The sequence below is a fragment of the Phyllobates terribilis genome, unplaced genomic scaffold (genome assembly GCF_046119375.1).
Source record: "Phyllobates terribilis strain yellow unplaced genomic scaffold, ASM4611937v1 Scaffold_1__5_contigs__length_1240528914, whole genome shotgun sequence".
Taxonomy (NCBI): domain Eukaryota; kingdom Metazoa; phylum Chordata; class Amphibia; order Anura; family Dendrobatidae; genus Phyllobates; species Phyllobates terribilis.
In genome coordinates, this window is record NW_027362761.1 from 1,208,228,354 (window position 1) to 1,208,244,259 (window position 15,906).

The following is a 15,906-nucleotide window of genomic DNA, read 5'->3' on the forward strand; positions in this document are numbered from 1 at the left end:
CCCCCTCCATGGATGAGAAGCCCCACATGTTGTGAGTGATTCCCTCCATTGATGACAAGCCCCCACACATTGTGAGTGACCCCCTCCATGGATGACAAGCCCCCACACATTGTGAGTGACCCCCTCCATGGATGAGAAGCCCCCACACATTATGAGTGACCCCCTCCATGGATGAGAAGCCCCCACACATTGTGGGTGACCCCCTGCATGGATGAGAAGCCCCCACACATTATGAGTGACCCCCTCTATGGATGAGAAGCCCACGCAGACATTATGAGTGATTCCCTCTACGGATGAGAAGCCCCCTGTAAAGACCCGGGGTCTTCCGTGGATGTTACGCTACTCAGATAACACAGGGTGAGGGTAAAACAGCGTGGAAATACTTTATTGAACCACAAAGCGGGCAATAAACACATAGAACAGTCCCAGCAAATACCCAAGATGGTACAACATTACACAGTCTCACCCTTCCTTCTCCGCCCGCCTGGGATAGGACAGCTGCGACTTTGGAGACTTCAGGGGCCAACTACCTCATCCAATGGTCCCCCGCTTCTGGTGGGCCCCGACCAAGACGAGGTAGCGGCAAGCTTAGGAAGCTAGCAAACCATCAAGGTACAAGACCAGGAGACCCGAGGGTCCCAACCTGGCCTCTCCGAGAGTTTCCATGGGGCCAGATAACGGGTGGGTCCCAATCTGGCTTCTCTGAATGTCTCTGTGGGTTGCAGGCAATCAGTGGGTCCCTCCTGGCAACCCCAAACAACATATCCATGGGGCTAGGTGACTTCTTCGTCCCAACCCTGGTCTCCTCAATATGTATCCATGTCTCTCTGATGGTCAATGGAGCAGATCCGAATCTTTCCAGTCAGGGCCAGTACCCTTAGGCTAGAATCATGTAGAATTCAAATCTGTGTCTCTTTAGATGCCATGCTATCCATCTACTTTCCTGAAGGATGTCTCTCATTCTCCTTGTAAAGTCTTTCTCCAATCTCTGTTTCAAGTCTCACTGCTACAAAAACACACGTCCCTTCTGCTTCGCTGGGCTCAGCCCCCTGAAATGCTCTCACCCCCCCCCCCCCAAAGCCCAGTGTGCATTAGTGGAGGTATCTTTTTCAGGTGGACCGCATTACCTGGGTCTACATGTGAGACTCCCTGTGGTGAAGGCTACGCCGGATCTTCTTTCAACACTTACACAATGTGCCTAGACGATTTTTGAACAATGGTTAGAGGCTCCTGAGATACTAATGAGATTAGTGGAGTGCTGGACACTTTACAAGTTAAATTAGTGTACATAAACTGACGAGCAAGCAGAACATTAATAAAACACAGCCAGCAATCTCTAAGAAAACACAATAAGGTATTTCTCTTGGATTAACAAATCTAATTTTCTGGCTTATTAAGATTTTAAGCTGTATCGTCACATTTCCACACATTGTGAGTGATCCCGCTCCATGGATGAGAAGCCCCAGCACATTGAGAGTGATCCCCCTCCATGGATAAGAAGCCCCCACACATTGTGAGTGATCCCCTCCATGGATGAGAAGCCCCACACATTGTGATTGATCCCCCTCGACGGATGAGAAGCCACCACACATTGTGAGTGACCCCCCTCCATGGATGAGAGCCCCCGCACATTGTAAGTGACCCCCCTCCATGGATGAGAAGCCCCCACACATTGTGAGCGATCCCCTCCATGGATGAGAAGCCCCCACACATTGTGAGTGACCTCCTCCATGGATGAGAAGCCCCCACACATTGTGAGCGATCCCCCTCCATGGATAAGAAGCCCCCACACATTGTGAGTGATCCACCTCCATGGATAAGAAGCCCCCACACATTGTGATTGAGCCGCCTCCACGGACGAGAAGCCCCCACACATTGTGAGTGATCTCCTCCATGGATGAGAAGCCCCCTCACATTGTGAGTGACCCCTCCTCCATAGATGAGAAGCCCCCTCACATTGTGAGTGACCCCCCTCCATGGATGAGAAGCCCCCACACATTGTGAGTGATCCCCTCCATGAATGAGAAGCCCCCGCACATTGTGAGTGACCCCTCTCCATGGATGAGAAGCCCCTGCACATTGTGAGTGACCCCCCTTCATGGATGAGAAGCCCCTGCACATTGTAAGTGACCCCCCTCCATGGATGAGAAGCCCCCACATATTGTGAGTGAGCCCTCTCCACGGATGAGAAGCCTCCGCACATTGTGAGTGAGCCCCTTCATAGATGAGAAGTCTCCACACCTTGTGAGTGAGCCCCTTAATAGATGAGAAGCCTCCACACATTGTGGGTGATCTCCCTCCTTGGATGAGAAGCCCCTGCACCTTGTGAGTGAACCCCTCCACGGATGAGAAGCCCCACACATTGTGAGTGACCCCCCCCATGGATGAGAAGCCCCCACACATTGTGAGTGATCCCCTCCATGGATGAGAAGCTCCACACATTGTGAGTGATCCCCTCCATGGATGAGAAGCCTCCACACATTGTGAGTGACCCCTTCTGTGAATGAGAAGCCCCCACACATTGTGAGTGACCCCCTCCATGGATGAGAAGCCCCCACACATTGTGAATGATCCCCTCCATGGATGAGAAGCCCCTGCACATTGTGAGTGATCCCCTCTATGGATGAGAAGCCCCCACATATTGTGAATGAGCCCTCTCCAGGGATAAGAAGCCCCCACACATTGTGAGTGATCCCCTCCATGAATGAGAAGTCCCCACACATTGTGAATGATCCCCTCCATGGATGAGAAGCCCCCACACATTGTGAGTGATCCCCTCTATGGATGAGAAGCCCTGCACATTGTGAGTGATCCCCTCCATGGATGAGACGCCCCTGCACATTGTGAGTGATCTCCTCCATGGATGAGAAGCCCCCGCACATTGTGAGTGACCCGCTCTATGGATGAGAAGCCTCCGCACATTGTGAGTGATCCCCTCCATGGATGAGAAGCCCCCACACATTGTGAGTGATCCCCTCCATGAATGAGAAGCCCCCACACATTGTGAATGATCCCCTCCATGAATTAGAAGCCCCCGCACATTGTGAATGATCCCCTCCATGAATTAGAAGCCCCCGCACATTGTGAGTGAGCCCCCTCCATGGATGAGAAGCCCCCACACATTGTGAGTGAGCCCCCTCCATGGATGAGAAGCCTCCACACATTGTGAGTGAGCCCTCTCCATGGATGAGAAGCCTCCACACATTGTGAGTGAGCCCCCTCCATGGATGAGAAGCCCCCACACATTGTGAGTGAGCCCTCTCCATGGATGAGAAGCCTCCACATATTGAGAGTGACCTCCTCCATGGATGAGAAGCCCCCACACATTGTGAGTGATCCCCTCCATGAATGAGAAGCCCCAGCACATTGTGAGTGACCCCTCTCCATGGATGAGAAGCCCCCGCACATTGTGAGTGACCCCCCTCCATGGATGAGAAGCCCCGCACAATGAGAATGAGCCCATTCCATGGATGAGAAGCCTCCACACATTGTGAGTGACCCCTCTCCATGGATGAGAAGCCCCCGCACATTGTGAGTGACCCGCTCTATGGATGAGAAGCCTCCGCACATTGTGAGTGATCCCCTCCATGGATGAGAAGCCCCCACACATTGTGAGTGAGCCCTCTCCATGGATGAGAAGCCTCCACATATTGAGAGTGACCCCCCTCCATGGATGAGAAGCCCCCACACATTGTGAGTGATCCCCTCCATGAATGAGAAGCCCCAGCACATTGTGAGTGACCCCTCTCCATGGATGAGAAGCCCTCGCACATTGTGAGTGACCCCCCTCCATGAATGAGAAGCCCCGTACAATGAGAATGAGCCCATTCCATGGATGAGAAGCCTCCACACATTGTGAGTGACCCCTCTCCATGGATGAGAAGCCCCCGCACATTGTGAGTGACCCCCCTCCATGGATGAGAAGCCCCCGCACATTGTGAGTGACCCCCCTCCATGGATGAGAAGCCCCGCACAATGTGAATGAGCCCCTTCCATGGATGAGAAGCCTCCACACATTGTGAGTGACCCCCCTCCATGGATGAGAAGCCCCGCACATTGTGAGTGAGCCCCTCCATGGATGAGAAGTCCCCATACATTGTGAGTGATCCCCTCCATGGATGAGAAGCTCCCGCACATTGTGAGTGATCAACTCCATGGATGAGAAGCCCCCACACATTGTGAGTGATCCCCTCCATGGATGAGAAGCCTCCACACATTGTGAGTGACCCCCTCCATGGATGAGAAGCCCCCACACATTGTGAGTGACCCCCCTCCATGGATGAGAAGCCCCGCACATTGTGAGTGAGCCCCTCCATGGATGAGAAGCCCCCACACATTGTGAGTGATCCCCTCCATGGATGAGAAGCTCCCGCACATTGTGAGTGATCAACTCCATGGATGAGAAGCCCCCACACATTGTGAGTGATCCCCTCCATGGATGAGAAGCCTCCACACATTGTGAGTGACCCCCTCCATGGATGAGAAGCCCCCACACATTGTGAGTGATCCCCTCCATGGATGAGAAGCTCCACACATTGTGAGAGATCCCCTCCATGGATGAGAAGCCCCCACACACTGTGAGTGAGCCCCTCCATGGATGAGAAGCCTCCGCACATTGTGATTGAGCCCCCTCCATGGATGAGAAGCCCCGCACATTGTGAGTAAGCCCCCTCCATGGATGAGAAGCCCCCGCATATTGTGAGTGATCCCCTCCATGGATGAGAAGCCCTCACACATTGTGAGTGATCTCCTCCATGGAGGAGAAGCCCCCTCACATTGTGAGTGACCCCCCTCCATGGATGAGAAGCCCCCACACATTGTGAGTGACCCCCCTCCATGGATGAGAAGCCCCCACACATTGTGAGTGATCCCCTGCATGAATGAGAAGCCCCCGCACATTGTGAGTGACCCCTCTCCATGGATGAGAAGCCCCTGCACATTGTGAGTGACCCCCCTCCATGGATGAGAAGCCCCCGCACATTGTGAGTGACCCCCCTCCATGGATGAGGAGCCCCAACACATTGTGAGTGACCCCCTCCATGGATGAGAATCCCCACACATTGTGAGTGAGCCCCTCCATGGATGAGAAGCCTCCGCACATTGTGATTGAGCCCCCTTCATGGATGAGAAGCCCCGCACATTGTGAGTAAGCCCCCTCCATGGATGAGAAGCCCCTGCATATTGTGAGTGATCCCCTCAATGGATGAGAAGCCCTCACACATTGTGAGTGATCTCCTCCATGGATGAGAAGCCCCCTCACATTGTGAGTGACCCCCCACTACATGGATGAGAAGCCCCCTCACATTGTGAGTGACCCCCCTCCATGGATGATAAGCCCCCACACATTGTGAGTGATCCCCTCCATGAATGAGAAGCCCCTGCACATTGTGAGTGACCCCTCTCCATGGATGAGAACCCCCCGCACATTGTGAGTGACCCCCCTCCATGGATGAGAAGCCCCGCACAATGTGAATGAGCCCCTTCCATGGATGAGAAGCCTCCACACATTGTGAGTGACCCCCCTCCATGGATGAGAAGCCCCGCACATTGTGAGTGAGCCCCACCATGGATGAGAAGCCCCCACACATTGTGATTGACCCCCTCCATGGATGAGAAGTCTCCACACATTGTGAATGATCCCCTCCATGGATGAGAAGCCCCCACACATTGTGAGTGATCCCCTCCATGGATGAGAAGCCCCTGCACATTGTGAGTGATCCTCTCCATGGATGAGAAGCCCCTGCACATTGTGAGAGATCTCCTCCATGGATGAGAAGCCCCTGCACATTGTGAGTGACCCCCTCTATGGATGAGAAGCCCCCACATATTGTGAGTGAGCCCTCTCCAGGGATGAGAAGCCTCCGCACATTGTGAGTGAGCCCCATCATAGATGAGAAGTCTACACACCTTGTGAGTGAGTCCCTTAATAGATGAGAAGCCCCCGGACATTGTAAGTGAGCCCCTCCATGGATGAGAAGCCTCCACATATTGTGAGTGAGTCCCTCCATGGATGAGAAGCCCCCACACATTGTGAGTGAGCCCCTCCATGGATGAGAAGCCCCCACACATTGTGAGTGAGCCCCTCCATGGATGAGAAGCCCCCACACATTGTGAGTGATCCCCCTCCATGGATAAGAAGCCCCCACACATTGTGAGTGATCCCCTCCATGAATGAGAAGCCCCCACACATTGTGAATGATCCCCTCCATGAATGAGAAGCCCCCGCACATTGTGAGTGAGCCCCCTCCATGGATGAGAAGCCTCCACACATTGTGAGTGAGCCCTCTCCATGGATGAGAAGCCTCCACACATTGTGAGTGAGCCCTCTCCATGGATGAGAAGCCTCCACACATTGTGAGTGAGCCCCCTCCATGGATGAGAAGCCTCCACACATTGTGAGTGAGCCCTCTCCATGGATGAGAAGCCTCCACACATTGTGAGTGAGCCCCCTCCATGGATGAGAAGCCCCCACACATTGTGAGTGAGCCCTCTCCATGGATGAGAAGCCTCCACATATTGAGACTGACCCCCCTCCATGGATGAGAAGCCCCCACACATTGTGAGTGATCTCCTCCATGGATGAGAAGTTTCCACACATTGAGAGTGACCTCTTCCATGGATGAGAAGCCTCCACACATTGTGAGTGATCCCCTCCATGGATGAGAAGCCCCACACATTGTGAGTGAGCCCCTCCATGGATGAGAAGCCTCCACACATTGTGAGTGAGCCCTCTCCATGGATGAGAAGCCCCCACACATTGTGAGTGATCCCATCCATGGATGAGAAACCTCCACACATTGAGAGTGAGCAGCTCCATGGATGAGAAGCCTCCACACATTGAGAGTGAGCAGCTCCATGGATGAGAAGCCTCCACACATTGAGAGTGAGCCCCTCCATGGATGAGAAGCCTCCGCACATTGTGAGTGATCCCCTCCATGGAAAAGAAGCCCCCACACATTTTGAGTGAGCCCCCTCCATGGATGAGAAGCACCCACACATTGTGAGTGATCCCCTCCATGGATGAGAAGCCCCCACACATTGTGAGTGATCCCCTCCATGGATAAGAAGCCCCCACACATTGTGAGTGATCCCCTCCATGGATGAGAAGCCCCACACATTGTGAGTGAGCCCCTCCATGGATGAGAAGCCCCCACACATTGTGAGTGATCTCCTCCATGGATGAGAAGCCCCCACACATTGTGAGTGAGCCCCCTCCATGGATGAGAAGCCCCCGCACATTGTGAGTGACCCCCTCCATGGATGAGAAGCCTTCACACATTGTGAGTGAGCCCCCTCCATGGATGAGAAACCTCACACATTGTGAGTGATCCCCTCCATGGATGAGAAGCCCCCACACATTGTGAGTGAGCCCCTCCATGGATGAGAAGCCCCACACATTGTGAGTGAGCCTCGCCATAGATGAGAAGCCTCCACACATCGTGAGTGAACCCCTCCATGGATGAGAAGCCTCCACACATTGTGAGTGTTCCCCTCCATGGATGAGAAGCCCCCACACATTGTGAGTGATCCCCTCCATGGATGAGAAGCCCCTGCACATTGTGAGTGAGCCCCTCCATGGATGAGAAGCCCCCACACATTGTGAGTGATCCCCTCCATGGATGAGAAGCCCCACACATTGTGAGTGAGCCTCGCCATAGATGAGAAGCCTCCACACATCGTGAGTGATCCCCTCCATGGATGAGAAGCCCCACTCATTGAGAGTGAGTCCCTCCATGGATGAGAAACCCCCACACATTGTGAGTGAGCCCCGTCCATGGATGAGAAGCCCCCACACATTGTAAGTGATCCTCTCCATGGATGAGAAGCCTCCACACATTGTGAGTGATCCCCTCCATGGATGAGAAGCCCCCACACATTGTAAGTGATCCTCTCCATGGATGAGAAGCCCCCACACATTGTGAGTGATCCCCTCCATGGATGAGAAGCCCCCACACATTGTGAGTGATCCCCTCCATGGATGAGAAGCCCCACTCAGGATCAGTATAGGATCAGTAATGTAATGTATGTGCACAGTGACTGCACCAGCAGAATAGTGAGTGCAGCTCTGGGGTATAATACAGGAGGTAACTCAGGATCAGTACAGGCTCAGTAATGTAATGTATGTACAGTGACTGCACCAGCAGAATAGTGAGTGCAGCTCTGGGGTATAATACAGGATGTAATTCAGGATCAGTACAGGATCAGTAATGTAATGTATGTACACAGTGACTGCACCAGCAGAATAGTGAGTGCAGCTCTGGAGTATAATACAGGATGTAACTCAGGATCAGTACAGGATCAGTAATGTAATGTATGTACACAGTGACTGCACCAGCAGAATAGTGAGTGCAGCTCTGGAGTATAATACAGGATGTAACTCAGGATCAGTACAGGATCAGTAATGTAATGTATGTACACAGTGACTGCACCAGCAGAATAGTGAGTGCAGCTCTGGGGTATAATGCAGGATATAACTCAGGATCAGTAATGTAATGTATGTACACAGTGACTGCACCAGCAGAATAGTGAGTGCAGCTCTGGAGTATAATACAGGATGTAACTCAGGATCAGTAATGTAATGTATGTACACAGTGACTGCACCAGCAGAATAGTGAGTGCAGCTCTGGAGTATAATACACGAGGCAACTCAGGATCAGTAATGTAATGTATGTACACAGTGACTGCACCAGCAGAATAGTGAGTGCAGCTCTGGAGTATAATACAGGATGTAACTCAGGATCAGTAATGTAATGTATGTACACAGTGACTGCACCAGCAGAATAGTGAGTGCAGCTCTGGAGTATAATACACGAGGTAACTCAGGATCAGTAATGTAATGTATGTACACAGTGACTGCACCAGCAGAATAGTGAGTGCAGCTCTGGAGTATAATACACGAGGTAACTCAGGATCAGTAATGTAATGTATGTGCACACTGACTGCACCTGCAGAATAGTGAGTGCAGCTCTGGAGTATAATACAGGATGTAACTCAGGATCAGTAATGTAATGTATGTACACAGTGACTGCACCAGCAGAATAGTGAGTGCAGCTCTGGAGTATAATACAGGAGGTAACTCAGGATCAGTAATGTAATGTATGTACACAGTGACTCCACCAACAGTATAGTGAGTGCAGCTCTGGAGTATAATACACGAGGTAACTCAGGATCAGTAATGTAATGTATGTACACAGTGACTGCACCAGCAGAACAGTGAGTGCAGCTCTGGAGTATAATACAGGATGTAACTCAGCATCAGTAATGTAATGTACGTACACAGTGACTGCACCAGCAGAATAGTGAGTGCAGCTCTGGAGTATAATACAGGATGTAACTCAGGATCAGTAATGTAATGTATGTACACAGTGACTGCACCAGCAGAATAGTGAGTGCAGCTCTGGGGTATAATACAGGATGTAACTCAGGATCAGTACAGGATCAGTAATGTAATGTATGTACACAGTGACTGCACCAGCAGAACAGTGAGTGCAGCTCTGGAGTATAATACAGGATGTAACTCAGCATCAGTAATGTAATGTACGTACACAGTGACTGCACCAGCAGAATAGTGAGTGCAGCTCTGGGGTATAATACAGGATGTAACTCAGGATCAGTACAGGATCAGTAATGTAATGTATGTACACAGTGACTGCACCAGCAGAACAGTGAGTGCAGCTCTGGAGTATAATACAGGATGTAACTCAGCATCAGTAATGTAATGTACGTACACAGTGACTGCACCAGCAGAATAGTGAGTGCAGCTCTGGAGTATAATACAGGATGTAACTCAGGATCAGTAATGTAATGTATGTACACAGTGACTGCACCAGCAGAATAGTGAGTGCAGCTCTGGAGTATAATACAGGATGTAACGCAGGATCAGTAATGTAATGTATGTACACAGTGACTGCACCAGCAGAATAGTGAGTGCAGCTCTGGATTATAATAGAGGATGTAACTCCGGATCAGTAAAGTAATGTATGTACACAGTGACTGCACCAGCAGTATAGTGAGTGCAGCTCTGGAGTATAATACAGGATGTAACTCAGGATCAGTACAGGATCAGTAATGTAATGTATGTACACAGTGAGAGCACCAGCAGAATAGTGAGTGCAGCTCTGGGGTATAATACAGGATGTAACTCAGGATCAGTACAGGATAAGTAATGTAATGTATGTGCACAGTTACTGCACCACCAGAATAGTGAGTGCAGCTCTGGAGTATAATACAGGAGGTAACTCAGGATTAGTACAGGATCAGTAATGTAATGTATGTACACAGTGACTCCACCAGCAGAATAGTGAGTGCAGCTCTGGGGTATAATACAGGATGTAACTCAGGATCAGTAATGTAATGTATCTACACAGTGACTGCACCAGCAGAATAGTGAGTGCAGCTCTGGAGTATAATACAGGATGTAACTCAGGATCAGTACAGGATCAGTAATGTAATGTATGTACACAGTGACTTCACCAGCAGAATAGTGAGTGCAGCTCTGGAGTATAATACAGGATGTAACTCAGGATCAGTAATGTAATGTATGTGCACAGTGACTGCACCAGTAGAATAGTGAGTGCAGCTCTGGAGTATAATACAGGATGTATCTCAGGATCAGTAATGTAATGTATGTACATAGTGACTGCACCAGCAGAATAGTGAGTGCAGCTCTGGGGTATAATACAGGATGTAACTCAGGATCAGTACAGGATCAGTAATGTAATGTATGTGCACAGTGACTGCACCAGCAGAATAGTGAGTGCAGCTCTGGAGTATAATATAGGATGTAACTCAGGATCAGTAATGTAATATATGTGCACAGTGACTGCACCAGCAGAATAGTGAGTGCAGCTCTGGAGTATAATACAGGAGGTAACTCAGGATCAGTACAGGATCAGTAATGTAATGTATGTGCACAGTGACTGCACCAGCAGAATAGTGAGTGCAGCTCTGGGGTATAATACAGGATGTAACTCAGGATCAGTACAGGATCAGTAATGTAATGTATGTGCACAGTGACTGCACCAGCAGAATAGTGAGTGCAGCTCTGGAGTATAATACAGGATGTAACTCAGGATCAGTAATGTGATGTATGTACACAGTGACTGCACCAGCAGAATAGTGAGTGCAGCTCTGGAGTATAATACAGGATGTAACTCAGGATCAGTAATGTAATGTATGTACACAGTGACTGCACCAGCGGAATAGTGAGTGCAGCTCTGGAGTATAATACATGATGTAACTCAGGATCAGTAATGTAATGCATGCACACAGTGACTGCACCAGCAGAATAGTGAGTGCAGCTCTGGAGTATAATACAGGATGTAACTCAGGATCAGTAATGTTATGTATGTACACAGTGACTGCACCAGCAGAATAGTGAGTGCAGCTCTGGAGGATAATACAGGATGTAACTCAGGATCAGTAATGTAATGTATGTACACAGTGACTGCACCAGCAGAATAGTGAGTGCAGCTCTGGAGTATAATACAGGATGTAACTCAGGATCAGTAATGTAATGTATGTACACAGTGACTGCACCAGCAGAATAGTGAGTGCAGCTCTGGAGTATAATACAGGATGTAACTCAGGATCAGTAATGTAATGTATGTACACAGTGACTGCACCAGCAGAATAGTGAGTGCAGCTCTGGAGTATAATACAGGATGTAACTCAGGATCAGTAATGTAATGTATGTACACAGTGACTGCACCAGCAGAATAGTGAGTGCAGCTCTGGAGTATAATACAGGATGTAACTCAGGATCAGTAATGTAATGTATGTACACAGTGACTGCACCAGCAGAATAGTGAGTGCAGCTCTGGAGTATAATACAGGAGGTAACTCAGGATCAGTAATGTAATGTATGTACACAGTGACACCACCAGCAGAATAGTGAGTGCAGCTCTGGAGTATAATACAGGTTATAACTCAGGATCAGTAATGTAATGTATGTGCACAGTGACTGCACCAGCAGAATAGTGAGTGCAGCTCTGGAGTGTAATACATGATGTAACTCAGGATCAGTAATGTAATGTATGTACACAGTGACTGCACCAGCAGAATAGTGAGTGCAGCTCTGGAGTGTAATACATGATGTAACTTAGGATCAGTAATGTAATGTATGTACACAGTGACTGCACCAGCAGAATAGTGAGTGCTGCTCTGGGGTATAATACAGGATGTAACTCAGGATCAGTAATGTAATGTATGTACACAGTGACTGCACCAGCAGAATAGTGAGTGCAGCTCTGGAGTATAATACAGGAGGTAACTCAGGATCAGTAATGTAATGTATGTACACAGTGACAGCACCAGCAGAATAGTGAGTGCAGCTCTGGAGTATAATACAGGATGTAACTCAGGATCAGTAATGTAATGTATGTACACAGTGACTCCACCAGCAGAATAGTGAGTGCAGCTCTGGAGTATAATACAGGATGTAACTCAGGATCAGTAATGTAATGTATGTACACAGTGACTGCACCAGCGGAATAGTGAGTGCAGCTCTGGAGTATAATACAGGATGTAACTCAGGATCAGTAATGTAATGCATGCACACAGTGACTGCACCAGCAGAATAGTGAGTGCAGCTCTGGAGTATAATACAGGATGTAACTCAGGATCAGTAATGTTATGTATGTACACAGTGACTGCACCAGCAGAATAGTGAGTGCAGCTCTGGAGGATAATACAGGATGTAACTCAGGATCAGTAATGTAATGTATGTACACAGTGACTGCACCAGCAGAATAGTGAGTGCAGCTCTGGAGTATAATACAGGATGTAACTCAGGATCAGTAATGTAATGTATGTACACAGTGACTGCACCAGCAGAATAGTGAGTGCAGCTCTGGAGTATAATACAGGATGTAACTCAGGATCAGTAGTGTAATGTATGTACACAGTGACTGCACCAGCAGAATAGTGAGTGCAGCTCTGGAGTATAATACAGGATGTAACTCAGGATCAGTAATGTAATGTATGTACACAGTGACTGCACCAGCAGAATAGTGAGTGCAGCTCTGGAGTATAATACAGGATGTAACTCAGGATCAGTAATGTAATGTATGTACACAGTGACTGCACCAGCAGAATAGTGAGTGCAGCTCTGGAGTATAATACAGGATGTAACTCAGGATCAGTAATGTAATGTATGTACACAGTGACTGCACCAGCAGAATAGCGAGTGCTGCTCTGGAGTATAATACAGGATGTAACTCAGGATCAGTAATGTAATGTATGTACACAGTGACTGCACCAGCAGAATAGTGAGTGCAGCTCTGGAGTATAATACAGGATGTAACTCAGGATCAGTAATGTAATGTATGTACACAGTGACTGCACCAGCAGAATAGTGAGTGCAGCTCTGGAGTATAATACAGGATGTAACTCAGGATCAGTAATGTAATGTATGTACACAGTGACTGCACCAGCAGAATAGTGAGTGCAGCTCTGGCGTATAGGATTAGTGATGTGTCTACAGTGACTCCTGGCAGTATTACACGGACTACAGTTCCCATGATTCCTAGCGCGTCCCCGCGTATGACGTCACACGTTGAGGGGAGGAGCCAGGCGCTCCTGCTTCGTTACAGAGAGAAGCGGCAGAAGCCGAGAGATGAGGGCAGGAGGAGCCGGGGACTCCCCGCCAGGACTACAACTCCCGGCACCCCCCGCGGCGGGGGAGAGCAGCACATCTCGGCGCGTAGACATGGCGGCGGACGATCCTCCTTTCGTCCTGGGGAGACCGCGGTTCCAGCAGGTAAGGTGACCGCACACTCCGCTCCTGTGCCGGCTCCTGCTTATGACACCTCCCCCTACTGGGGGGGCGCTGTGTTTTGACAGGTGGCTCCGCCCCCGCGTCTTGCTGTGACGCGTCTGATTGGTTTTAGTGCTCGTCAATCATAAAAAGGGAGGGCTGTACGGGGGCCCATGGCGTCCAAGATTGGTGCGTTTTACTATGTGTGGGCGTGGTTATCAGGTAAGAGGCGGGGAAAGAAGCTGACAGTATGTAGATGTCACCTGGTTATATGGGGAGATCAGTACACACCATAATACACCAGTATAGACCATAATACACCAGTATAGACCAGTACACACCATAATACACCGGTATAGACCAGTACAGACCATAATACACCAGTATAGACCAGTACACACCATAATACACCGGTATAGACCAGTACAGACCATAATACACCAGTATAGACCAGTACAGACCATAATACTCCAGTATAGACCAGTACACACCATAATACACCGGTATAGACCAGTACACACCATAATACACCGGTATAGACCAGTACACACCATAATACACCGGTATAGACCAGTACACACCATAATACACCGGTATAGACCAGTACAGACCATAATACACCAGTATAGACCAGTACACACCATAATACACCGGTATAGACCAGTACACACCATAATACACCAGTATAGACCAGTACAGACCATAATACTCCAGTATAGACCAGTACACACCATAATACAACGGTATAGACCAGTACACACCATAATACACCAGTATAGACCAGTACACACCATAATACACCGGTATAGACCAGTACACACCATAATACACCGGTATAGACCAGTACAGACCATAATACACCGGTATAGACCAGTACAGACCATAATACACCGGTATAGACCAGTACACACCATAATACACCAGTATAGACCAGTACACACCATAATACACCGGTATAGACCAGTACACACCATAATACACCAGTACACACCATAATACACCGGTATAGACCAGTACACACCATAATACACCGGTATAGACCAGTACACACCATAATACACCGGTATAGACCAGTACACACCATAATACACCGGTATAGACCAGTACACACCATAATACACCGGTATAGACCAGTACAGACCATAATACACCAGTATAGACCAGTACACACCATAATACACCGGTATAGACCAGTACACACCATAATACACCGGTATAGACCAGTACACACCATAATACACCAGTATAGACCAGTATGACGCACCCCCTGGGCCATGTTCAGGGAATACCCGGAGCCGGATCTGACAGGGGTAGTAGTCCTCGTGGCGGTGACCCGGTCCGTGCCCAGGGTGTCAAACTAAGTGGTTGGCAGTCTTGGTAGATGTTGTTTCAGTGTCGACTACGCCACCCGTTGATTTGTGGTCACAAGGCCGCCGCTGCAGAACAGTCCGCTGAGGCCGGTAGTATGTGTGCAGCGATGGTGGTATAACCCCCAACGGGAGGGGTATGGCCTCAGGGCAGCTGGTGCGGATGATGGAGGTAGTGATAGTGCAGAAAGGAGAGTCAGAGACGTGAGATGCAGTTTCAGGGTTTTTACTCACTGGTGTTCCTTCAGTCACTCTGGCCTTGAGTGACCACCCGAGCCGTGCTGCATTCACCAGGTGTGGGACTCGGCTAACCCCCAGGCAGTTCTGGAGCGTGGTCCTGAGCTCCCTTCTCTTTCTCTCTCTGCTGGCCGTCCCCACCAGGGATCCACCTTTGTCCGGTTCCCTTGGGCCTTCTATGGTAAAACCTTTTCTGGCTTTCCTGACCCTACTCTTGGTGTACCTTCCTGGTGGATGTGGTGAGGGTCGTGGCAAAGTTTGACCACGACCTCCGGTTCCTGGTTAAGGGTTACTTTTGCCTCCGCCAGCTTGGGATCCGGTGCCCTCTTCTGCCAACCCTTCACCCTTCTGGCTTAATTCTGGGATCTCAGGGTTCCCTCTGGCTCTGCGTCTCTGGGCCTTTCCTCCTCCTCTCTCTCCACTGCAGGCTTGGCCCTGGAGCTGGGCCCAGCCGGAGCCACAGCTCCCTGTCAGCCCTCCTGGCTGAGCTCCTCTCTGAACTCTCCTGGACTCTCTGACCCTGTTCCTAAGATGGTGCCCACCATA

The 15,906-nt window shown here is 49.7% G+C and overlaps 1 protein-coding gene across 2 annotated transcripts in view; it reads left to right on the forward strand.

Annotated features, from left to right (window-relative positions):
- The first annotated feature begins 13,548 nt into the window (after positions 1 to 13,548).
- SFXN5 (sideroflexin 5) overlaps positions 13,549 to 15,906 on the forward strand; it is a 373,664-nt gene continuing 371,306 nt past the window's right edge. For both annotated transcript variants that reach the window (XM_073649478.1, XM_073649469.1), the window contains exon 1: positions 13,549 to 13,759. In XM_073649478.1, coding sequence (XP_073505579.1) covers positions 13,616 to 13,759 — 144 coding nt within the window. In that variant the 5' untranslated portion in view covers positions 13,549 to 13,615. The remainder of the gene's footprint in view (positions 13,760 to 15,906) is intronic.